The 26,320-nt window shown below is 36.4% G+C and overlaps 2 protein-coding genes across 6 annotated transcripts in view; one reads left to right on the top strand and one right to left on the bottom strand.

The window, feature by feature from the left end:
* KLRF2 (killer cell lectin like receptor F2) overlaps positions 1 to 10,400 on the bottom strand; it is a 27,841-nt gene extending 17,441 nt beyond the window's left edge. For all 4 annotated transcript variants that reach the window (XR_004059575.1, XM_030938906.1, XM_030938907.1 and 1 more), the window contains exon 1: positions 9,813 to 10,400. Coding sequence is in view for 3 of the 4 variants with exons in the window: in XM_030938906.1 (XP_030794766.1) it covers positions 9,813 to 9,912 (100 nt within the window). In the remaining variant the exon portion in view is untranslated. The remainder of the gene's footprint in view (positions 1 to 9,812) is intronic.
* CLEC2B (C-type lectin domain family 2 member B) lies at positions 7,072 to 26,320 on the top strand. Of its 2 annotated transcripts, XM_010376682.2 has the most exons (6): positions 7,072 to 7,387; positions 7,544 to 7,735; positions 16,162 to 16,242; positions 21,491 to 21,654; positions 25,037 to 25,140; positions 26,116 to 26,320. In XM_010376682.2, the coding sequence occupies exons 3-6, from the start codon at positions 16,164 to 16,166 to the stop codon at positions 26,222 to 26,224; spliced, it is 456 nt and encodes a 151-aa protein (XP_010374984.1). In that variant the 5' UTR covers positions 7,072 to 7,387; positions 7,544 to 7,735; positions 16,162 to 16,163; the 3' UTR covers positions 26,225 to 26,320. The 2 variants fall into 2 exon arrangements, with proteins under 2 accessions (XP_010374984.1, XP_030794769.1); XM_030938909.1 differs by lacking the exons at positions 7,072 to 7,387; positions 7,544 to 7,735 and adding an exon at positions 15,129 to 15,270.

Genomic DNA, 26,320 nt, shown 5'->3' with positions numbered 1-26,320 from the left:
CTCAGCTCACTGCAAACTCCGCCTCCCGGGTTTACGCCATTCTCCTGCCTCAGCCTCCCGAGCAGCTGGGACTACAGGCGCCCGCCACCTCGCCCGGCTAGTTTTTGTATTTTTAGTAGAGACGGGATTTCACCGTGTTAGCCAGGATGGTCTTGATCTCCTGATCTCATGATCCGGCCGTCTCGGCCTCCCAAAGTGCTGAGATTACGAAATATCTTAAACAGCCATAGACATGAGCTGAGGGAGAGGTGTCAGTGAAACAGCTGGATAGTATCATCAGTATCATTTCTGAAGCTTGCCTTTGCTCTCTGGTTGGCATAGGAGTCTTCAGCTTGCCTTTTCACTGAGAATCTGCCTGTGCTGATTCTGGATATACCAATCTCATCTTATAAGGAATTGCTGCTGGGAGTGCCTGAACTTATATTTGGTGAGTCTTACAGGTTTCTTTTTCTTTTTCTTTTTCTTTATTTTTCTTGAGATGGAGTCTCGCCCTTTATATTTGGTGAGTCTTTCAGGTTTCTTTTGCTTTGCTTTTCTTTCTTTTTTTTTTCTTGAGATGGAGTCTCGCTCTGTCACCCAGGCTGCAGTGCCATGGCAGGATCCTGGCTCACTGCAACCTCTGCCTCCCAGGTTCAAGTGATTCTCTGCCTCAGCCTCCTGAGTAGCTGGGACTACATGTACCCACTACCATGCCTGGCTATTTTTTGTGTTTTTAGTAGAGATGGGGTTTCACCATGTTAACCAGGCTGGCCTTGAACTCCTGACCTCAAGTGATCCACGCGCCTTGGCCTCCCAGAGTGCTGGGATTACAGGCATGAGCCACCACGCCAGGCTGGGTTTCATTTTATTAATGGCAGTTCAGAACATATGGAGGCCTGATGACTCATATCCGAGTAATCTATTTCTGCAAGGTCCAGGAGCATTCCAGGAGTTATTTCACAAAAGCTCTGTAAATGCTTAGCCATAATTGACCTGGTATTGCTCTAGGACTCAAAGGATCAGTAGAAATTGTGTTTCACCTGTTAGGACTTGGCCATAAATTCCACAAATTTTTTTCTCACCCTTGATACCTTTGGTATTACAGTGTGCCATAGATTACATGGCTTCAGTGGTAGAGATGCTTCCGCCGCAGCCAGATTTGCTGAGGAGTCCATGTTTTCTCTCTGGGCCATTATGGGAGCCTTGCAGCCTTTTGTGTCCTCTAATACATATGTCAGTGTTTCAGGTATGAACACTGGTCCTTCAGTATCCAATGAGGCCTACCAGACATTGTGTCCTCTACTTTTTTAAAGAGATGCCCCGGCATGCACCAAACCCATGTAAACATAAAAATTTCACTGATGCACTTTGGGAGGCCGAGGCAGGCGGATCACGAGGTCAGGAGATCAAGACCATCCTGGCTAACACAGTGAAACCCCGTCTCTACCAAAAATATAAAAAATTTGGCAGGTGCCTGTAATCCCAGCTACTTGGGAGGCTGAGGCAGGAGCAAGTCGTGAACCCGGGGGGCGGAGTTTGCAGTGAGACGAGATCGCACCACTGCACTTCAGCCTGGGCAACAGAGTGAGACTCCATCTTAAAAAACAATTTTTTTTTTCTCTGATATGATGCAGTGGCCATTCAATCTTTGTTGTATTCACAACTCACTGAAGTGCATGCATCTTACCAGAGTTTCCAATGTGCTTGCTCCTTCTTTCTCATCTAGTTCAATTTGTACAATGTCATTAGCATAGTTAACAAGAGTTAAATTTTGTAGGCTGTCCAAGCAGTCCAGGTCTCTTCGCTATGTTATGATAAAGAGTGGGAGAGTTAACAGACCTGGGGTAAGAATGTAAGTGTTTACTCATGTCAGCCCTAAATAAATACCGAACATTTTTGGTACTCATTTGTTAAAAGAGATAAAAAATAATTCTTTTGCCAAATTAGTGGCCATATTTTCTGTACCTGAGGGTAGGGTAATTTGCTTTAACAAGTATACCACATTTAAATCAGCAGCTACACTTGGAATTATTGTTTGGTTGAGCCTGCAATAATCAATTGTCATCATCCAGAATCCATATAGTTTTTGTCAGAGCTGCACTGGTGAATAAAATAGAGATAAATGGATACCAGCATCGTTGCATCTTTGAGGTATTTATGGGTGGCAATAACCTTTGTCATTCACTCTATAATGCAAAATTATTTTGGGTTTGTCTAGTGGAGGGGAGGTGAGCAGTTTCAGGAGCCTTGGTCTTTCTCACCACAGTACATACCAAGCTGGCCAAGGAATCAATGTGAACTTTGTACCAATTCTTAAGTATGTGATGTCCAATTATGTGTTCAAAGACCAAAGAATGTCTACTGGGTGAGTCCTTGGGCCTGCTGTGAACCAGACATAAACAAGTACCCTATTACTGGGACTCCATAAGCTTCTACTCTGACAGGAGGCTCATGATCCTTTTCTGGGAATCAATGCCAACTTACACCTGCATTCTGCAACCCTAGAAATGTAAGTCCTGGATTTTTTCCCAGTTATTCAAATAAATGGACATGAATCCTGTTGTGAACTGATTTGTGCTCCCATCCAAACACATATGCTGAAGACCTAACCCCCAGTGGGACTATATTTTAAGAGAGTGTCTTTAGGAGGAACCTAAGGTTAAATAAGTTCATAAGGGTAAGGCCTTAATCTCACAAGACTGGTATATACATATAAAAAGAAGGAAAGATACCATCTGCACATACACAGAGAAAATGTCATGTGAGGACACAGTGAGAAGGCAGTAGCCAGCTCCAGGAAGAGAGACCTTATTGAACATTAAGTTGGCTAGCACCTTGATCTTAGGTTTTGAGCCTCCAGAATGATGAAAAATAAATTTCTGTTGTTTAAGCCACCCAGTCTATGTTATTTCGTTATGGCAGCTTGAGAATACTAATATAAGTCGCACTAGGTATGGACTGGAGAAATATTTACCATTTACTCTAGTCTTGGTGTTGAAGAAGGCTTCCTTTTAAGGATGAGTTCTCCCATTATTGGGTCCTCTGTCAGAAAACTGGCTTGGGCCAAACTAGATTGGGGTAATAGTTTATACCTTTTGAGTACATGGTTGCCCTTAGCCTACTAGTAATCCACCCTTGATTTCTTTCCTATTGTACATGTCCAGCAAAGTCAGTGGTATACAACTGACTGTTAAATTTTCAAAGGTTCTCAAACCAATTGTTAAACATAGTTAATTGTAAAAATTGTTATCTAAACTTCAAATTAATACTATTAAATTAATAAAATAATATTAAAGCAAAGGTATTTGTTGGTGCAAAAGTAACTTTTGCACCAACTATAATGTGCATGAATGTGCTTTAGTCAAGTAGGCTGAGGCAGACATTCAGGCCATAGTGACTTAGCGCATTTGCAGCGCAGGCACATAACTCCACTTGTTATATAACCTATTTGTATAAGATCATACTTGGCTCAAATCCACTATTGTTTGGAAAAGGTATAACTGCCCTGCTGATGCTGTACAGGTGCTCTTGGGCTTGCCTTGGCTCAGCATGGCATGGCTCACACTGGTACCCAGAAAGAGAGTAGCACAACTGACCCTTGTAAGGGAGAGCCAGTCGCCTTGAAGGCAGGCAGAGGGGAACCAGGAACGAGCTTGTGCCCAGAGGGGAAGAGTTAAGCTGCTGATCCTGACAGAGCTGGCCTTGCAGGCCAGGGCGTGCTGCTGCAAGTGCGGCGGTGGCAGGAGTCACAGAGCCAGAGCAGATCACAGAGATAAAGGCAGACAGTGTGAGAGAGTCGCTGATGGTAAATAAAACTACATCTCACCTGCCTAGGGCCCCCAAGTGTTCTTTCAGCTATCGCCCATCCACCCACTCCCCTCAGACCTCAGCAGGGGCTGGAACCTAACCCGGGTCATGACATTTGGAGTAGTTGTGGCCTTAATGCCAATCTAATAAAATAAATACTTAGAACTCATCAATTAGTGATGGTTTTTTGAACATTTTGCTATTATCCATGCATGAAATTATTAACATCTGTTACACCTATATAGTGAAAATAATACATAATGCTGTATTACTGCGTATTTATTTCCAACTCTGTATGTTCAGTGATGTCACCTGGGTACCTTGAAATCAGCAATGGTGACAATAATTACATCACAGAAATCAGCTGGTGTTACAAACCAGCGCTTGTTGTGTGTGAGTTTTTCTCTGTTCCACCAGTTGTTAAAGGACAGCACAGAAGTGGAAGCACCCTTTTTGGCTCTCTGTATTACTTCTGCGAACATTGAGCTCTATCTGACACTGCTATAGCTGTATATGTCAGTAATCCCGGCTGCTATTGCAATCCAACCCTCATTACCATAATTGGCCCCACCTTGTTTCGGAGTGGTGCTCTGACACTTGGCATTTCCTGCTTTAAACCCTGTGCCAATACTCTCTCTGAATTCAGTTCTGTGGGAACATCTCCTACTGTGATCTTTGGCATGAGGAGAAGAGCTATGCTAAGCTCCTCAGCGATGTTTATGTAGGACTTAAGTTCTTCCACCAGTGCTTTCCTTATTGCTTTGGGAAATAAGGTGCCCATTATACCATCCCATAGAACATAGTCAATTGGTGGATTTCCTGTCCTTAATTCTAGTTTACCCACTATAGCACGCCCACTTCTCTAAGCATTTTTATCTTTTCTTCAGCTACCTGCCATGGAAATTCTGGAATGTTACTCTACTTAGTATGAGCCATTGCTTTCTCCAGTCTTCTGGGAGTTATTTCAGCAGTGTGTCAGCACTGTTCACAGCATTTTTCCAAGTTATTAAATTCTATATTGCAGCTGAATGCCCCAATGCTGATAAAATCTCCCTTATCCAGTTTTACGTTTCTGTCATGATCTAGCACCCTCAGAATCCAATCCCACTGTGTACACTCCAAGCTGCTGTTATTATATATTGGTTAAGTCCAAATTCATTCTGAGTGTAGCCTTTTCTCTCCCTTATAAGCTTAGCACATAACCTTAGTTATTGGCCTTATGACCAATAACTTCTTAGAAAAGAAAGTAAGGGAGGGTTGTAGGGAGGGTGTGAAGGACTCAATATTTTCTTTAAGTAAGGAAAAAGGTATGACCTCAACAAGGGAGAATATGTAACTTTGTCAGGATTAGAGAGTCCAACATTTAGAAGTTTCTAGATTTTTAAAATTTTTGAGAAAAAAATTGTGAAAAATCACTATATAAAAGATGGAAAGTATTTTTAATACTTTAATACTTTCATAGATGATGAAAGTATTAACATACTTAGAAAATACTTAAAATACTTAAATAATATAGAAAATGGGATTTTTCTATATTATTTTGAAACCCATTTTACTTATTTATATACACATTTTTATGTGTATGTTTCTCTCTCTACACATATATTTACATATATATATAATATCTTAAAAGTCATCATAAGGAAACAAATAAATCCATAAAAATGGGAAAAATATTTAAATAGGTCATTGATAAAAGATGTATGAGTTACCAATACGCACATGAATAAATGCTCAATATATCATCAGAGACGTACAAATTAAAATCACATCTAGATTCTACTACACACCTACTAGAATAGTTAAATTGAAAAACATTGGGCATATCTAATGTGGCTATTGATGTGCAGCAAATAGAACCATCCAATATTAATGTTGGGAATGGCACAACACTTTGGAGAAATATGCATTTATAAAATAAAACATACATTTTCTATCTAATCAGCAGTTTCACCTCCAGGTATTTCTTCAAAAGATTAAAAAACATGTGTCAATAGAAAAACTTTTGCATAAATGTTTATTTTGACCTTACTTATGATATCCAAGAAGTGGTAAAAGCTTAAGGTAGTAATGGATACATTTTATTATAAAATGGATAAAAAATATTTTATATTGATACAATGAAATACTACTCAGTAATAAAAAGAAATGAACTGCTGATCTATGCAACATGGATAAAACTCAGACATGCTCAGTAAAAGACATCAGACTTACAAGAATTACCAACTGTGTCATTCTGTTTACAGGAATTTCTAAAACCAGCAAAGCTCATGTTTATTGATAGTGAGTTGGCTGCTGCCTGGTTTCAGGGGTGAGGATGAACCGCAAAGCAATGGCAGGGAACGTTTTGCTGTGTTGAAAACATTTTCTGGCCGGGCGCGGTGGCTCAAGCCTGTAATCCCAGCACTTTGGGAGGCCGAGACGGGTGGATCGCGAGGTCAGGAGATCGAGACCATCCTGGCTAACACGGCGAAACCCCGTCTCTACTAAAAAATACAAAAAACTAGCCGGGCGAGTTGGCGGGTGCCTGTAGTCCCAGCTACTTGGGAGGCTGAGGCAGGAGAATGGCGTAAACCCGGGAGGCGGAGCTTGCAGTGAGCTGAGATCCGGCCACTGCACTCCAGCCTGGGCGACAGAGCGAGACTCCGTCTCAAAAAAAAAAAAAAAAAAAAAAAAAAAAAAAAAAGAAAACATTTTCTGTCTTAACTGTTACATCTTTACTGTTTTCCTTTTTGGAACAAAACTAAATTTCACTCAACCATAATTGAGTAATCTCTATATTTTTCTAGCCATTTCTAATAGTTCTTCGGATACAATCTTTTGTTAACAACAAAGGTGGAATATATTCATTTCCTCATGAATTTTCTGTCTTTTTTTCTCTCCAAAAATGAGAGGAGCAATTTTGTTATCTGTCCTTTCCTTCTGCCCAGAAATGATTAAACCTGTATTTCTTATTCTCTTCATATTTTCTTTTTTTTCCCTTTGTACTACAGTTTCTTCTCTAGTCTCATTTGCTTTTCCTCTTAAAGTTTCTCTCTCAGAACAAATGCAGTGTTAATCCCGAAGCCACTTGTGGGACACTGGCTTCTTCTCCTCAGTTTCCACCCTAATATATTTGTTGAGGGGTAATTCAAAATCACTGGGAAACTGATTAGAGCAGATTTGAAAATAAAACTGTGGCTTGGTAACTTAGCAAAAGCATAATGGCAACGGCGTCATCTTGTATGCTGAGGATAACATTCTGGGCCCTTTGTTACTTTCGTTTTCTCTTTTCCCTCTGTGTGTGTTTGTGTGTGTGTGCTCACACCCATAAGTGTGACTGTGCACACAGTTGTCTTTGAGAGAGCGATAATAGTTTTTGTTTTTCTTTCAGTAGCCAAAGTTTAAACCACTGCTTTTTCTTTGATTCTATCGCTTTTAAGCTGATCTTTCTTAACACAGGATAATAAAGCAGTAATGTCCTGAAGAATGCTGTTTAATTAATTAGCATCAGCCTCTCCTACAGCTCTGGAAGGATACCAGTTCTGTACCACTCCTGGATGAATCAGCCACTTGAGCAATTTTGTGTTCTGTAGTTCAGATGAGAATCCCCGTTGAGAACGTAAGAAAATATGTGTTTATTCTTCAGCTTTAAATTTTTATTTCACAACTTACTTCCTCCTTGGCAAGCTTTTTTTTTTTTTTTTTTTTTTTTGACGAGAAGAAAATTGTAATAAAACAACAGTATGACTAATAGATATCCCTTGGTCACTTCCAGTTTGCAAAATGCTATTTAGACTTTGAGTTACTCTACAAACGTGGTATACCTCTAGTTTGGAGCTGTATTGTAAAGACAAGAGCAACATTTTCATATTAAAGTTAAATCAAGTTATAACTTTGAAGAGAGGTTCTGGAAGACACGACACAAAGCTGCTAGCAGAAAATCAAAAAACTGATTAAAAGAAGCAAGGTAAGAACATTTTTGTTTGTTTAGATTGACTGTTATTTATTGAAACTGTGATGCATAATGTTAAAGCCTTTGAGAAAAGAAATACATTTTGTGGTTTCTTTTGTGAAGCTTGAAAATTCCTTGTTGTAACAACAAGATTGAGATTTGTATGTGACTGTTTTGTCCTAATAAATTCAGACTTACTTTACATTATTTGAATTACAATGGAGAAGGTTTAACCATGACTTAAAACTGTTCAAGATTTAGTTTCACTTTTACTAAGTATTTTATAAAACAAATACTTGAGAAGATGTTAGCTATGATCCAGATACTCATACAGTTCTCAGAATGCATACATAATATGAAAAATTTAGCTAATATTTCTAATATTTTTAAAGATTGTTTTATTGGATGGTGTAAAGATACTCCGGGCTTTAGGAGTACTTAACGTAAAGAATATATCCCTTTCCTACTCTTACTAAGGAATTGCTAGTATTCCGATATCCATGGAGACATCTTTACCAACCCTAAGAAGGATAAGGAGAGAAAATGTTCTAAAAAATACACTATGAAACAGGCTGGGCGCGGTGGCTCAAGCCTGTAATCCCAGCACTTTGGGAGGCCGAGACGGGCGGATCACGAGGTCAGGAGATCGAGACCATCCTGGCTAACACGGTGAAACCCCGTCTCTACTAAAAAATACAAAAAAAAACTAGATAGCACTGGATTTATTAAATAACAAGTTCAGAATATGTAAGATCCAAACTACATCGTTGGGATTTCAACAGGGTTTATTTATGTCAAAATATGTGAAAGAGAAGAGGCTGAAACTAAATGCATTCAATACAACAATCTATGATTTAGGGATTTAGGGACTGTGATGAGGTGTAAGCATTTCCCGTTTAACTAAATGTCAACCTACCAGTGCATGCTACCATCAAAAAAATTATTGCTGTGGTACAATCGAGTGCATTCTTTATCCTTCCTCCCTTATTTTAACCAGTTTTATAATTCTACCTAAAGTTAGATAAAAGAGGTTTGGGGGGAATGAGATCAATATTTGATGGTAGCATACAATATCATCTTAATCAAAAGTTTTAAGAATCCCTTCCAGCCACTAGTAAAACCAGTGTTATTTTCTACTTTCAATCAGTTGTATAAATTTATACATTTGTATATAAATACATTACATAATACAATATTATATATCATATTACATATGAATATATTTTAAAAGTTACTGAATAACATATTCAGTATAAGATTGTATATATTATACATATATATCTGAAATTATGAACATCATTTTAATAGCAGTAATTTAGGGCAGTGTGATATAATTCAGTTAGTTTTTAATATACATTTTAACAAATATTTTATTTGCTCCACTTATCAATATTTTGTGGTTTTTTTCTATAGCTATTAGCTAAGAAAAATAGTATTCTGTTTGATTTTAAATGCACTGGTTACTCTGCATCTTTCTTATCTTTCCTTAGAGAGCAGAATTGAACACAAAATGGTTGAGTCAGTGAAACTTTTCTATGGGGAAAACAATTGCAGTCCTTAGTTGTTTAGAATATAAATTTGAATGTGGAACTATTTTAGTTACACTGTTAATTAAATCCATTGTTCTCGAACTTTCTGGGGAAGTGTTCTTTTATGCATAGCCTCATCAAACGTTAAGAAGGCTCAGCAACTTTGAAATTCAGTTTCAATATCAGCTTCACCTAGGGAGATCACAATTTTTTAATTTTTTGAAAGGCAGCTATGCTAACCACATTCTACCAATGCTACTTTTTTTTTTTTTGATAACTCATGTAAATAATTACAGCCTCCTAAATAAGTATTGAGAATTCAGTAACAATGAAAAGATTCTGGGAAATAAAAAATAAAAAGTGAAAACAACTTACGGTGAGTGTAAAAAGCTAGATTTCAGGGCTCAGGAAACGGATTAAGTAGAGAATGAACACATACTAGATTTAAATTTGTACCTACATATTCAGAAGTGCAATAAATGTTGAATTCATTAGTTATTTAAATAAAATTAAATGTTACTTCAAGTCTCTATCCCACTGAATGGACAGGACGGGTTACTTACTTTCTGTCGTTTGGTGGTATTGAGAGTGAGAGATTTCTTCCAAGGTTATATGAAGTTTCCCAGGTTTTATAAGGCATCGAAGTGTTATAATGGTCTCCATTCATCAGTTGCCACTGATTACGTCTGAGAAGACCACGTTCCTATATAAATTATCTCTTCGGGTCTAGTTCTGCTATTTTGTGCTGCTCTCATAACAAAAGCCACACTCTGTTTTTTTTTTTGCCACATTTAAAGTACAATCGTCTTTTTTGAAGCTGGGGTCATCTGTACATAAGATCTACCATCTCTGTATACACCACCAAGTGCTTATACTCTAATACCTTGCCAACTTTGCAATTGAAAGGCCTCCTATTTTCCCCTGCATCTGCAAATTGTCATGTCTCATATTGTCAGGATGTGCATTGCCCTTCTACCTACCTGTTAGCTCGGAGTTATTTCCTCTGTTTTAAATCCCGTCGCGTTTCTCAGAAACATTACTTCAATAAGCTAGATTTTTTTAAATTGAAAAGGCCGTTGATTTAGGCAGCTTAGGGTTTTCTTTTCAACAGTCATTCTGGAAGAAAGACTATCAAAATGGTCTGACTACCTCCTTCAAATAACGGATATGAAACCGACTCAAAAAATACTTCTACTCGCTGCAAATGTAAACAAACTTGACACTCTTAACACACACAAAATAATTAAAATATTTAAAAACAGTACAACTACAACACAAGAAAAAAATAGCAAAAGTTACCTTTTATTTACTTCCTGTTGTAACTATACTTTCTAAAAACATAACACACATATGCTCTTTAATTAAAAAAAAATAGAAGTGATAGTAGTTAATGGATGAAGAGATATAGGATCAAATGGGGGTAAGAAAATACAATTACATGCCACAAAGGTTTGATCAAGATTTTGAAATCATGGTATCTCTAACATCTATCTTTTTACATTATGCCAATTCGTGGGGAGAAAAACAGAATGACATATTGACATATTTACTTGATTCATGGCATGGAAAAGGGAGAAACAACTTCCTGTCTTGTTGATACCTGAGGTTTAAAGAAAATAAATAATTCATGATATTAATAAGGTTATATATGAAAGATAAGAAATCTCATCAGAAAGAGCTTGGACTGAAGTTCTGAACTGAGTCATGTACGATCCCAAAAAGGATGACCGTCATCCTGACATGATTATACAGTCATATATATGTGTGTGTATATATACATGTATACATATTTGTGAATATATATATTCTGTTTCTTCTCTTTCTTGATCTTTGCTATACTAAAGATAGGGAGATTACATCTTCAACATCATTACTCATTATTGGTTCATTGAGCTTTTCTGTTTCCTCATGTTTTAATCTTGGAGATTGTGTTTGCACAGCAATTAATTTGTTTTTGCTAGAGTTTCCAATTTTTGGCATATAGTTTTTTGTAATAATCTCTAATGATTCTTTGTATTTCTGTGGTATCAGTTGTTGTCGGTGGTGGTGGTGGTGGACTGTTTTTAATAGATATAGGTTATTGCTATGTTGCCTAGGTTAGTCTTGAACTCCTGGGCTCAACCAATCCTCCTACCTCAGTCACCCAAAGTGCTGGGATTACAGGCGTGAGCCACCGTGCCCAGCCCTATGCAATATCAGCTGTTTTTTCTCCTTTTTTTTTTTGAGACGGAGTCTTGCTCTGCCGCCCAGGCTGGAGTGCAGTGGCCGGATCTCAGCTCACTGCAAGCTTCGCCTCCTGGGTTTACACCATTCTCCTGCCTCAGCCTCCCGAGTAGCTGGGACTACAGGCGCCCGCCACGTCGCCCGGCTAGTTTTTTGTATTTTTTTTAGTAGAGACGGGGTTTCACCGTGTTAGCCAGGATGGTCTCGATCTCCTGACCTCGTGATCCTCCCGTCTCGGCCTCCCAAAGTGCTGGTATTACAGGCTTGAGCCACCGCGCCCGGCCTTCTCCTTTTTTTTTTTCTTTTGTTTGTCTGTTTTTGTTTCTGATTTATTTGAATTTTTCTCTTTTTTTCCTTTGTCTAGCTAAAGGTTTGTTGATTTCGTTTGTCTTTCATTAAAATGGCTTTTCGTTTTTATTTTGTTAATCTTCTATGTTGTTGTTTTAGTCTCAGTTTTATTTATTTCTGCTCTGATTTGTGACACTTCTTTTTTCTACTAATTTGGAGTTTGGTTTATTCTTGCTCTTATAAGTCCTTTAAGTTCATTGTTAGGTTATTTATTTGAAGTCTTTTTACCTTTTTTAAAAGGCATTTATTACTATAAACTTCCTTCTTTTTATTGCTTTTCTGCATTCCACAGATTTTAGTTTATTGTGCTTCCATTTTCATTTGTTTCAAGAAATTTTTAAAATTTTCTTCTTAATTTCATCATTGACTCTTTGGTCGTTAAGGAGCACATTATTTAATTTTCATGTGTTCATATAGTTTCTGAAGTTATTGACTTCTAGTTTCATCCCATTGTGATCAGAAAAGATACTTGATTAGATTTCTACTTTTTTGAATTTGTTGAGACTTTTTTTTTGGCTTACATTGTGGTCTATTCTGGAGAATGCTCCAAGTACTGATAAAAAGAATGAGTGTTCTGCAGCAGTGCTTCCATACGTGTCAGTTGGATATATTTGGTCAAGTGTGCAGTGTCACGCCAGTATTCCTTGCTGATTTTCTGTTTAGATGATCTGTCCATTGCTCAGAGTGAGGAGTTAAAGTACCCTGATACTATTGCATTGCAGTCTGTCTCTCCCTTTAGATCAATGAATGTTTGCTTTATATACTTGGGAGATCTGGTGTTGGGTCCATAGATTTTTAGAACTGTCATATCCTCTTGCTGAACTGACCTCTTTAGCATTATATGGTGACCTTTGTCTCTTCTTAAAGTAGTCTTTGTTTTGTAGTCTATTTTATCTGTTATAAGTATAGCTGCTCCTGCTTTTTTGGTTTCTAGTTGCATGGAATATCTTTGTTCATTACTTCAACTTTCATTATCTGTGTGTCTTTATAGGTGAAGCAGATTTCTTGTAGGCTGCATAGAGTTAGGGTTTTTTCTTTACCAATTCAGACACTTTAACTTCATGCTTTTTTTTTTTTTTTTTTGAGACAGTCTTGCTTTATTGCCCAAGCTGGAGTGAAGTAACATGATCTTGGATCACTGCAGCCTCCAACTCCTGGATTCAAGTGACTCTCCTGCCTCAGCTTCCTGAGTAGCCAGGATCACAGGCGTACACCACCACACCTAGCTAAGTTTTCTATTTTTAGTAGAAACATGGTTTCGTTATGTTGGTCAGGCTAGTCTTGAACTCCTGACATCAAGTGATCCGCCTGCCTTGGCCTCCCAAAATTTTGGGATTACAGGCATGAGCCACCGTGCCCGGCCTGCACTTTATGTCTTTTAATTGGAGAGCTGAGTTCATTTAAATTCAGTGTTATTATTCTTAAGTAAGGATTTTCTATGGCTATTTTGTTGCTTGTTTTATGGTTGTTTTTAAATTTCTCTCTTTTTTCTTTTCATACTGTCATTCTCTGTGGTTATGTAAGTTTCTCTGGTAGTATATATTAATTAGTTGCTTTTTATTTTTAGTGACTCTATTATAGGTTTTGCATTGCGATGACTATGAGGCTTGTAAAAAGTCTTGTAGATGTAACAAGTTATTTTAAAGAGATAACAACTTGACCGGACCCGGTGGCTCACGCCTGTAATCCCAGCACTTTGGGAGGCTGAGGCGGGTGGATCACGAGGTCAGGAGATCGAGACCATCCTGGCTAACACAGTGAAACCCCGTCTCTGCTAAAAATACAAAAAATCAGCCAGGCGTGGTGGCGGGCGCCTATAGTCCCAGCTACTCGGGAGGCTGAGGCAGAGAATGGCGTGAACCTGGGAGGCGGAACTTGCAGTGAGCCGATATGGCGCCACTGCACTCAGAGCCTGGGCCAGAGCGAGACTCCATCTCAAAAAAAAAAAAAAAAAAAGAGAGAGATAACAACTTACATTACAAAGAAAAGAACAGCAACAAAGGACAAAAACACTTTTACTCCACCCTCACACATTTTTAATTTAGTTGTCCCAGTTTACATATTTTTTTGCCTACCTCTCAACTGGTTTCTGTAGCTATCATTGTTTTTGATAGATTTGTCTTCTGGACCTCATACTAGAGATGTGAGAAGATTGTGTACCACAATTACAGTATTAGAGTATTCTGGGTTTGTCCATACATTTAATTTTATCAACTGTTTTCTATTCATGTGTTTTTTTTTTTTTTACCTTTAGGCTGAAGAACTCCCTTTAACATTTCTTAATAGACATGTCTGGTGGTGGTGAAATTCTCAGTTTTTTGTTTGTCTGGGAAACACTGTCTCTTCTTCATATTTGAAGGTTAGCTTTGCAGGACACAGTATTCTTAGATGGCAGAGGTTTTTGTTTTGTTTTGTTTTCTGTCTGTTTGTTTGTTTTGCAGCACTTAAAAAATGTCATCTCTGTTCCTCCTGGCCTGTATGGTTTCCACTGAGATGTCTGTTGTCAGATAAATTGGAACCCCTTTAAATGTTATTTGTTTGTCTTCTGTTGCTGATTTTAGAATCCTCTCTTTTTCCTTGACCTTTGAGAGTTTGATTATTCTATGCCTAGAGATAGTCTTGTTAGAGTCGGAATCTGTGTGGTGTTCTCCGATCTTTATCTACCTGAATTTTTATCTCTTTCTCAAGGTTTGTAATGCTTTCTGTTATTATTTCTTTGAATAGGCTTTATACCCTTTGCTCTAGCTTGACTCTCTCTTGAACACCAACAATTCTTAGATGTGGTCTTTTGCATAATTTTCTATAACATGTACGCATTCTTCATTCATTTTTATTCTTTTTTCTCCTTTCCTTTTGCATTTTCGAAGGCCCATCTTCATGCTCACTGATTATTTCTTCTTCTTGATCCATTCTCTTTTGAGAGCCTCTAGTAAAATTTTCAGTTCAGCAAATGTATGTTTCGGTTCCAATACCACTTTTTGATCTTCAAAAATTATTTCAATCCATTTGTTAAATTTCTCTGATAAATCTCTGAATTGTTTTTTGTGTTATTTTAGAGACCAGTGAGTTTTATTAAAACTACTATTTTCGCCGGGCGCGGTGGCTCAAGCCTGTAATTCCAGCACTTTGGGAGGCCGAGGCAGGTGGATCACGAGGTCAGGAGATCGAGACCATCCTGGCTAACATGGTGAAACCCCATCTCTACTAAAAATACAAAAATCTAGCCGGGTGTGGTGGCGGGCGCCCAGCTACTCGGAGACTGAGGCGGGAGAATGGCGTGAACTCGGGAGGCGAAGCTTGCAGTGAGCCAAGACGAGATCGCGCCCCTGCACTCCAGCCTGGGCGACAAAGAGAGACTCCGTCTCAAAAAAACAAAAACAAAAACAAAACAAAAAAAACTACTATTTTCAATGCTTGGTACAAGTGCTCTCATATTGCCATTTCATTAAGGTCTGTCTCTGGTTCGAACTTTGTCCATTTGGGGATATTACAGTTCCCTGTTTGCTGTTGTTTCTTATGGATATTCATCTATGTCTTTGTGCTGAATGATTTCACATGGCTTGTTGTGGTTTATATTGAGTATGTTTGCTTAAATATTCTTTGTAATTTACCTGTTGATTTTTTTGGAGAGGGGCTAGGTTTCTGCTTCCTCGTTAAGACTACGTGGTGCCTTAACCCAGGTTTGCCTTGGTTCTAGTAAACAATTAGAGTGCCACCCATACCAAATGGGGGAGCTTCCAAAGGGGATATCCCAGTAGTGTGGGAAAACTGACTAGGAGTTCCAGCTCAAGGGACCTATGCAACGAATCTCCTATAGCATGATGCTGCTCGACGGCCACTCTAAGTTGGCATCTCCTTTGGCTAAGTAACAGAGCAGAGTTTCTGGTACTGGGGATGGTAGTCCTGCCTCCCCACTTTGTCTCTGCATGTCTTTCAGGCAGCCCTGATGCTTCCCAAATGTTAAGGCAGGGGCAAGTTTCCTGCCAGGGAATTCAAGCTGATGGGGAAGCTGGTTATCCATCTTGATCTCACTTTTTCCAGTATAGAAAAAAAATGATGTTTGTATGCCCTTGGGTACCAGGAAGATTGCAGGGAGAGGCCTCATGGATGTGGAAGTATAATTCTCTTATTATCGTTATGGAGTTTTTTGTTGATTTTTCACTTTTCTGTGGCTGCAGGAATTGTCTCCTTCTCACATTTGAGTTCTGGGGCATTGCTGGTGATAATCACAGCACTAATGTTTTGTTGTTGTTTTCTGTGGGAGACATGAAAGCCAATTTACTTTTATGCCATCATTTTGGAGCCAGAAGTATCCTAAAGGTCTTTATTTTTATTTTTCAGGTATGATGACCAAACATAAAAAGTGTTTTATAGTTGGTGCTGCTTTAATAATAATAACTAATACTATTGCTATATATATAGGTAAGTTACATCCTTTATTTTATTTTTCATGGCTTTCTATGTGTGATCCTATTCCTTTCTGTCTCAGTCATGATCTTTTCTCAGTATCTCATTATCTTCCCATTATACATGATAACATTTATTTGGTACAAATGAATAAATTTTATTAATTACATGACCTATGTAAGGCATCGGAGATACCAAAATTATTGTGGTAAAATTATTCACCCTGATAATCTCACTTCTATTCAACACTTTCTTGCCTATGTTAATCACTATGTTGACTTCTATTGCTATAGGTTAGTTTTGCCTATTAAAAAATTTTATATAAATATAATCAATTGCAAATACATATAAAATAAAATATGCAATTTGCATGTATCATAAATACAATCATGTAATTTTTATGTATCTTTGTATCTTTTTCCTTTTATTCAACATTATGTTCGTGTGATTTTTCAATGTCATAATAGGTAGCAGAAATTCATTAACTCACTATTATAGAAAAAGGTTGATTTTTTTTTTTATAAAAAGACCCAGATAGTAAATATTTTATACTTTTTTGGCCATACGGTCTCTGCTGCAACTACTTAATTCTTCATAGAAACACAGCCATAGAAAATGCATAGATATTGACCATGGCTGTGTGTCAATAAACCTGAACATGGAAATGTAAATATTATAAAATTTTATATGTCACAAAATAGTGTTCCTTTTTAATTATTTTGATTACTTTCTTTCTTTTTAAAATGTAAAAGATATTTTTACCTGGTGGTTGTACAAAAACAGAAGGTGAGCTGAGTTGGCCTCAGGCTGTATTAGCAGATGTTTAGTGTAGTGTATTCACTGCTATGTATCACTTTTGATGAACATTTGGATTGTGTTACATTTTGACTATTGCAAACTGGGTGGTTTTGAACAACTGTATAATTTTATATCTTTTGTCTTTTAATGAATACTGGAAATAACTTGAGATATACTTATAAGAAGAATTATTAAGCACAGAAAATGCATAGATTAACTTAAGTGTATTTTACCAAAAATAGTAGACAATCTCAGCAGAAGTTACCAATTGCTCCATGCCATGTCAATGCTTTATTGTCGGTTTTATCAATTTTTGCCATTCCAATGAGTGCATGTTGTTACTCGATTTTGGCTTTAATTGACGTGTTTCTGATGATCAGTACTGTTCAGTACCTTCATAACTGCTGTTTATTTAGGTGTAACATTTTGTGACTGGAATGTTTCAATACTTTCCCTATATTGTAGTGAGTTAGCTGTCTTTTTCTGCTTGGTTCATAAGAGTTGTTCAATATTCTAGATGAGACTCTGTAGTTTACAGGTATTGCAAATATCTTCTTCAGCTGTGAAGCTGAAGTTTACCCTCTGTATCATGTCTTTCAATCAACAGAGCTTCTGAATTTTAAAGTAGTGTAATTATGTCTTTCCCTATTGTCACTACATTTTTCATCCTATGAAATTCACTTTATTTCAAAGACAGAAAAATATTTTTGTAGGGTTTCTATTTTCCTTTCACTTTCCAAAACATAATCCTCTTGAAATTTATTTTTATAAATATTAGAAGATAGATATTAGGATGCATTATTTCCCATTTAGTTAAACTTTCAACCTGAAACAACTTATTTAAAAGACTATACTTTCCCTATCTGACTGCAGTTGGTCTTTGTCATCAATCAACTGTGTAGGTGAAGGTCATTTTTGCGAAAATTTTATTGCATTAACTTACTCTATTTTATCTATCTTTGTGTCTATATCATTCTATCTTAACATTGTCAGTTTATAATAAGTCTTGATGTTTGGTTGTTTAAATGTTTGAAAGTTTTATTTTTATTCTTCAGGTTTACCTGGAGCATTTTAGATCCTTTAAGCTGCCATATAAATTATCTGTAATTTTGATTGAGATTGCATTAAACCATAGTCAGTTTTCATGGAGCCATTATCTTAATATTGAGCCATACATTTAAAATATTAATTTGGTGTTCCATAATTTCTGCCAGCAATTTATATAGCTTTCATAATAGATTTCACACACATCCTTTTAATTTATTTTTTAAAGACTCGATGCTCTATAATGCAATTGTAAGTAACATAGAAGTATTTTCATTAACCTTATTTTCCTATTTAGTCTGTTGCTGGCCTATAAAAATTATCGCTATATATTTAATGCATACCTATGTAAGCCTCATATAACAAATTTGCTATAGTTAACTATTCATTTTCATAAATTTTCTTCAGTTTCTTTTGTGGGTTCTATGTAAAAATTTACATTATCTGAAAATAATAATTGTTCTACCTAGTCTGTTGGAAACCTTATGCCTTTTTTATTCATTGTATTCTCTTATTTCACTGGCTATAACTTCAAGTACAAGGTTGAGTGTAAGTAGTGACAGCTTACATGTTTGTCTCCTTCTTAAATCAATAAAGAGGTTTTTAATATTTCCCAGTTAAGTAGTAGCATTTGCAGATATTCTTAATCAGATTAAAGGTGTTGTATTTACTTCCCTTTAATTTAATTTAAAATGTCAAATGCTTTATCTTGATCTATTGAGATACTTCCTTTTCTCTGCTAATATGTAGAGCTACACAGATTTTGTAATATTAAGATAATCTTCAATTTCTGTGATAGATTCAACTTGATCATAACCTATTAACCTTTTAACATTCTCCAATTAAACGGAATAGTATTTTGTTTAAGATGTATGCACATGTATCTTGTGTCTTCGTAAGAGATCGACCTATAATTTCTCTTTCTTTCAATTCTATTGTCAGGTATTGATGTGATTATGATGGCTTCTAAAATTTGATTGGAAAGTATTCCCTCCTATCCTATTTTCTGAAAGAGTGTGTATAACGTTGCTGTTATGCTTTTCCTAAATGACTAGAAGTATTTCTAACTGAAGCCATCTGGACAGGGAGATTTCTTTTGGTGCAATTTTTTCAAATTAAAGATGCAATTTTTAACTAGATATAGTATTATTTAGAAATACTGCTTTTATCTTGTCAGTTGTGTTAAATTGTGTTCTTCCAGAAATTTCTCTACTTTTTCATTCTTTGTGTTGCCAATTTGTGTTTTTATCTCTCACTTTTACATTTTTTAAAATCAGTTTTCCTAGTGGTCAATCTTGTTTTAGAATATTTAACAAAAGTCATCTTATGACTTTAAACTTTTCTTCTATTTGGCATTAATTTTTTATTCAATTGATTTCTGTTCTTTTTGTTTTTTAAATTGTGTCTTTTTGCTTTGGTTTTAATTTATCACTATTATTAATTTTGTAAGGTAAGATAATTATCTTTTCAAAAAGTCTTTCATCATTTCTAAAACATAATCTTAAGCCAATGAATTTTCCTGTAAGCTTTAAGGGAGTTGCTGTGTCCCACAAGTTTAGTTGAATCCCAGAAGTTTGGATGCTACTGTGTTTTGAGAACATTGAAGACACACAGGATTTTGATGTAAAAGATTATGGTCACAGCAAAATTTGTATATCTAACATATAACAGGTAGAAAAAATTTTATGTCTTGTCATGTTAGGTCAAATGACAGTAGTTTAGGACTTATTAGGACATTTATATTCCTTTCAACTTCAACTTCAGTGATATATTTTCCTGGAGGCACCAGAATTATTCTACATGTAAAGGTCATCCCTACCATTTCTGGGTAAATGAAATATAATGAAATTATAGCATGATCTAAGAGTAACACAAACACTAATTTATATTAGTATATGAGATATATACACATATGTGTATATGTGTATATATACACATATGTGTATATGTGTATATATACACATATGTGTATATGTGTATATATACACATATGTGTATATGTGTATATATACCCTTATATGTGTACATACCTATATACATATATATACACACTGTGTATGTATATAAAATTTTATCTTCTTTTTTTTTTTTTGAGACGGAGTCTCGCTCTGTCGCCCAGGCTGGAGTGCAGTGGCGCCATCTCCGCTCACTGCAAGCTCCGCTTTCCCGGGTTTACGCCATTCTCCTGCCTCAGCCTCCCGAGTAGCTGGGACTACATGCGCCCGCCATCTCACCCGGCTAGTTTTTTGTATTTTTTAGTAGAGACGGGGTTTCACCGTGTAGACCAGGATGGTCTCGATCTCCTGACCTCGTGATCCACCCGTCTCGGCCTCCCAAAGTGCTGGGATTACAGGCTTGAGCCACCGCGCCCGGACATAAAATTTTATCTTCTATAGACTCTTGGCACCAGATGACTATAGGTGATAATTTAATTATTTTGCCACTGTGCTCCACTGCCATCAGCATTCTATTTATAACTGGTAGTTGGATCGATGCCTTTAAAGTGAGTTATGTTTAAAAAGTAACACCATATCTCATCCTCAAGGTTCTGTTTCCTTAGAATTACGTTTGGTACCAAAAAGTGATTCAGTCTGGGTGTGTTCCAAAATACAAACACATATTATGAGAATAAGGCTTTAATATAGAAATTAGGGATAATGTGAATGTGGGAACATCTGGAAGTGATGCATAGCTGAAGGCTGGGGCTGTGCTACAAGCTGGATGAGAAATGATCACTAATAATATTGGCATAGCACACTAACACATTTGGAGGAATGTCTAAGAAGCTAAGATATCTAGCTGCCAAGACTGCAACAGGGGAACACATGGAAAGACCTGTGAAGTTCTTATGCTCATGGTCTCCAGGAATTATACCTTCTGCTTTACTTTCACCTTCCAAACCCCCTGTGAGTTCCATTCACTGGCTAACCCAGAGCTATACAGTGATGGTGATTCTTAGCTGACAACAACCAGTCCAACTTATTTTGTATTTTGCTTTATTATTTTTGTTGCTTCTTTGTAGATTAAATCATGTATTTAGATTCATTGGTGACTAATACAAATTATTACTTGGATTACTCTTAGTTAATGCTAGGACTTCCTTTTATTTCATTTACCCAGAAATGGTAAGGGTAAGTTACACAAGTAGAATAATTCTGGTGGCTCCTGGAAGACCTGTATATCACTGAAGTTGAAGTTGAAAGAAATATAAATGCTCTGATAAATCTTAAACTACTGTCATTTGACCTAACATGACAAAGATATAAATTTTTTTCCAACCTATCATATAATAGATATACAAATTTCGTAGTGACCATAATCTTTTACATCAAAAACCTGTGTACAGTGATCTCAAAACATATTTTCAGTAGCATATTATTCTATATGGTCCATAAGATATATATATTTGTCTCATTTCCAGTTAAACTAATTCAAGATTCTCAGAGTTTTTGCCCATATGGTTGGATTGGTTTCCAAAACAAATGCTATTATTTTTCTAAAGAAGAAGGAGACTGGAATTCAAGTAAATACAACTGTTCCACTCAACATGCTGACCTAACTATAATTGACAACACAGAAGAAATGGTAAGTAATCTAATATACATTCTTTGTGAATTTTCTTGAGTCAGAACATTAGAAATATTCAAATACCATCATAATCTTGAAGTCCTTTCACTCATGCCTATCTATGCAGAATATTGAAGGTGTTCAGAATATGCCATGTGACGTAAAGGTGAAATACCTAGTGATGCTTTGTTTGAAGAATGTAAGACTAACATCAAGTAGTAGACTTAATATCTATCTTTATATTTTAAAGAGTGTACACAGAAGAGCTTGATAATGTTTGAAAACGTTTTAAGAGCCAGTACTCCCCCAAGAAAGGAGAATTGTCTGAGAAAGGAGGGGATTCTCCATTCTACCTCCTGAGAGAAACTTTCCTCTGACTTCTCCATTTTGTTTTGCTGCCTGTCTCTGAGGTCCCATGGCAGCTCCCATTAGAACACTCTCTACCAGTAATGCAATAGAGAGGAAAATCAAAATTTCTGCCTAGACCAGAGTATAAGTTTTCAGTGAGCAGATACCATGTCTTCTCTGAAATTTTATCCTTAGCATTATTGCACAAAGCAGGTACAAATGGAAAGTCTAACGGATCCTTGTTGAATAAATTTTGATTTACATGACAAAATCTCTATGAGTAAAGAGGCTCTCCAAGAACTTTAACAAGGGATTAAAAAACTGCACCTCTGCATTTGTGAAATTTGTTCTTTCCCCTAGTCATTTATATTGTAAACATACATGTTTACTTACCTTTGTTTGGTCTCTTTAAGAATGAAAAGAAAATATAAGAGGTAATATGACTTGATTAAAAATATTTTTTGCAAATAATTTGCTGTTGAGAAGTGTTTCAGTGAAAAGCAGAATAGCACAACAGTCGACATTATTAAAAGACAATTGTGGTGAACCCTCTGTGGTGAATAAAGTTTATTTATGCAATCTGCCTGAAGATTGGTTCAAATTTAAATGCATGTGAATCAGGCAGAGCCAATTTATAGGTCAGTGAAAGGAAACAAAACGATTTTGCAAGAAACAAAAGGTAATAAAATGTTGAAAGCTAGATGAATTAGGAGTAGATATCGCAAATCAGAATTAAGGTGCAAGCTTAACATCATAGGAAGAGCTTCTGTAGTCAATAATGTCACTGCTGAATTTTGCAAGAGTATTGAGAAATACTCTGACTGTTTCTTACAGTGCCTCCTAGTGGAAAGAAAGCTAAACTAGCAGTGAGATGGAAAAATAATGAGTGTTAATAAAATGGAAGATGAAGAAATGTAAAGACAATCAATATTAAAATAAATATATCCACTGTAGGAATATTGTCTGCAAAGATTGACTAAATAAATAGTGAGGATCATGGAATGTGAAGACCAGAAGTACATAAAAATAATTAGTTTTGAACTTAAGAGAAATCTTCAAATCTATCAAGGAAGAATGCTTGTACTGTCTGGATGAAGAAAAAACACTGATCATAACATATCCTGATATATTTTGAAGATCATGGATGACCATATGTACTACATACACTGGCAAAATTTAAGTGAGAAACAGAATGAAGCAAAGCTGTCTGTGGAGTAGAGAAGAAATTTGCATAAGAATTTTAATAGATGATTTAAAATAGTTTAATTTAAATGTGAACTTCAATTACAAAATAATATGAGATAAAGTTTGTCTTACAAAATATTTTTATATCTATTTCCACCTATTTAGAATTATTGCACTTCTAACAAGGGGCTAAAATGGGACAAGCTTTTATTGAGCAAATCATGTTAACATTTTTCACAGAGCAGGGCTAGGAAACACATCTCCCAGTTCTCTGTCACCAAGACCAGTCAAGCTCTCGCCTGAAGCCTTTCCTGAAGTTCTTTCCTGAGTCTAGACTATGAATTACCCTCTTCTCCTTGGCCATCTGCATTTACACGGAATATTCTACTCTTGCCTTAGAGCACATCCTGTGTCAAAGTTTCCCTTAAAAACTCGTATGTTTTTTTTCTGTAAGTTCCAATTCCACATTGTACTTATTACACTCATAACTTCTCCATATCTAGTAGAATATTTTCTAACATTATGTTTACGTTACTTTCCTGTAAATGAAGGCCTTTGAATGTAGGACGGCGTTGAAGGCCTTTGAATGTAGGACGGCGTTTTTATTAATCTGTTTATTTGTGGCCGGGCGCGGTGGCTCAAGCCTGTAATCCCAGCACTTTGGGAGGCCGAGACGGGCGGATCACGAGGTCAGGAGTTCGAGATCATCCTGGCTAACACGGTGAAACCCCGTCTCTACTAAAAAATACAAAAAGCTAGCCGGGAGAGGTGGCTGGCGCCTGTAGTCCCAGCTACTCGGGAGGCTGAGGCAGGAGAATGGCGTAAACCCGGGAGGCGGAGCTTGCAGTGAGCTGAGATCCGGCCACTGCACTCCAGCCGCGGCAATAGAGCGAGACTCCGTCTCAAAAAAAAAAAAAAAAAAAAAAAAAAAAAAAAAAAAAAAAAAAAAAAAAAAAAAAATCTGTTTATTTGTAAAGCCAAAACTTAGCCCAGCTAATTTTTTTTTTTCAAATTAGTTTACACAATGCTGTGAAGATAGTGTATTAAAATGTCAAAAGTTACAGGTGTAACTTTTGTAAAGTTGGAGTAGATAGGATTTGACCATAGCATTGTGATCTGGCCTAACTCCTTTATATTTATCTTAAATTGAAAAATAGAGTGATGCACTGTGAAGCTTATAGTTTCCAAGCTGTTTAGTAGCAGAGTAGCCTCCAGGGCTTTAATATAACTCTATGATTAAAGAAAAAGGTCGAGGGTTAAGCAAGGGCGAGGTAAGTTAAACAATGCATCAGCAGAAGAAATGTCAGGAAAAAAGCATTGTATTTATTTCCGAATTATGTATTTGGAAATTTAAATGTTTAGCAGAAAAATGAAATTTGATAATTAGGTTCTAAAGAAACTAGATATATGAGGATGTGTATGTGTGTGTATTTACGTGTGTAGTTTGGGGAGATAAACTGAAGTAAAACATAACACTAAAATGAAGCTACTACTATTTACTGGGAAGTGGACAAATAGTATAATAAATATCTGGTAATTGGAAAGGCCGTGCAAGAGCTCAATTTCAAACTTGGCTTTCTAGGAGCTTACAGTTTGAAAACTGTGAAGGAATAGATTTTCAAATTGAACATTTACCAATTTGGAATCATATCTAAAGAAAACGTATCTAACATACTTGTTTCACAAAGAAAACTGAAGGTCAGAGGAAAAATAAAGTCCTTTTTAAAAACTCCATGGCTATTTTCTAGTGAAGCCAGGAGTTGAAAAATTGTTGCCTTGCACTTCACAACCTACAGAATAAGAGGTACACAGTAGGTCGTCATAAAAATTGGCATGTATGATTTTGAAATTAACTTTGTCTCTAAAGAATTTTCTTAGGCGATACAAATGCAGTTCTGATCACTGGATTGGTCTGAAGGTGGCAAAAAATCGAACAGGACAATGGGTAAATGGAGCTGTATTTACCAAATCGTGAGTTTATTTTTTTCCGGGATCACTTAAATTTAGATAGTGCAGCCTTCTCTAGGACTTATGCTTTAGCTAAAATTCTCCAGAGCCCAAGATTTTTGCACATGTTAGAAAGATGGAGGGGAGATTGAATATATATTGAGATTCATTCAAGGAGGCAACCATGAAGGTTGGAAATTAAGATATAAGGGAACAGATCTCCTAGTTGGTTATTTTGGAAATAAAGACCTGAGATTCATATACACAACTCCCCCCACCCCAATTGAAACTTTCATCTGATAATAAACTATCTTGTCCAATTATATGACTCTTCTTTAAACTTTTTGTAGCCTATTTTCTGATGTCTTTTGCAGTTCAATTTCAATTTGATGTTCATTTTAATCTGATTTTATTTGCAATTTCGCTATTATGCAATTTGTCATGGGCTTCATATCTTTAGCATTATAATTTGGAAAATGTGTGTACACATCCCAAATGGTGACTCTCAGTCACTTAGCCACTTCGTTTATGTTAGTTTCTCAATAGAAACACTACTGATATTTTGTACTGAATACTTCTCTGTCGTGGAAAAGGGGCACTTTTCTTTGTGCATTGTAGGGCATTGGCAGCATCCCTGGATATACTATCCACCCTACTTGCCCTCTGCCTCTGCTTGTGACAATAAAAAACATCTCCAAATATTGTCAGGTGTCCCTTGGTTTGGAACCAAAATCACCCCTAATTGAAAACCATCGGTTTATGTGAACTGGTAGCTCCACTGATTACATGTAACCAACCTAATGCCAGTTTAACATGTACAAATTCTTGGAAAAGAAACTCTTTTGATCCAAATTAGTATAGGTATTTCAACACTAGCAAGAGAGAACTGTGTGACAGCACACCTTTCAGCACTTTAGACAAGTAGGATTTTTGTTTAAAGGTGTTGGTGGGCAAGGAAGAAATCACATGACTCCATAATGGTTAACCCCTTTGTTGCAGGTTTGGCATGAGAGGGAGTGAAGGATGTGCCTACCTCAGTGATGATGGTGCAGCAACAGCTAGATGTTACACAGAAAGGAAATGGATTTGCAGGAAAAAAATACACTAAGTTAATGTCTCTGATAATGCGGAAAACAGAAAATAACATTATTAAGTGTAAAACAAACAAAGCATTTTTTTAATTAAACAAAGGTGAAGTTTTGTA

Source organism: Rhinopithecus roxellana, chromosome 10, assembly GCF_007565055.1.
Source record: "Rhinopithecus roxellana isolate Shanxi Qingling chromosome 10, ASM756505v1, whole genome shotgun sequence".
NCBI classification, from domain to species: Eukaryota; Metazoa; Chordata; class Mammalia; order Primates; family Cercopithecidae; genus Rhinopithecus; species Rhinopithecus roxellana.
Note: the sequence above shows the minus strand (reverse complement) of the source record. Positions and strands in the feature narration are given on the sequence as shown.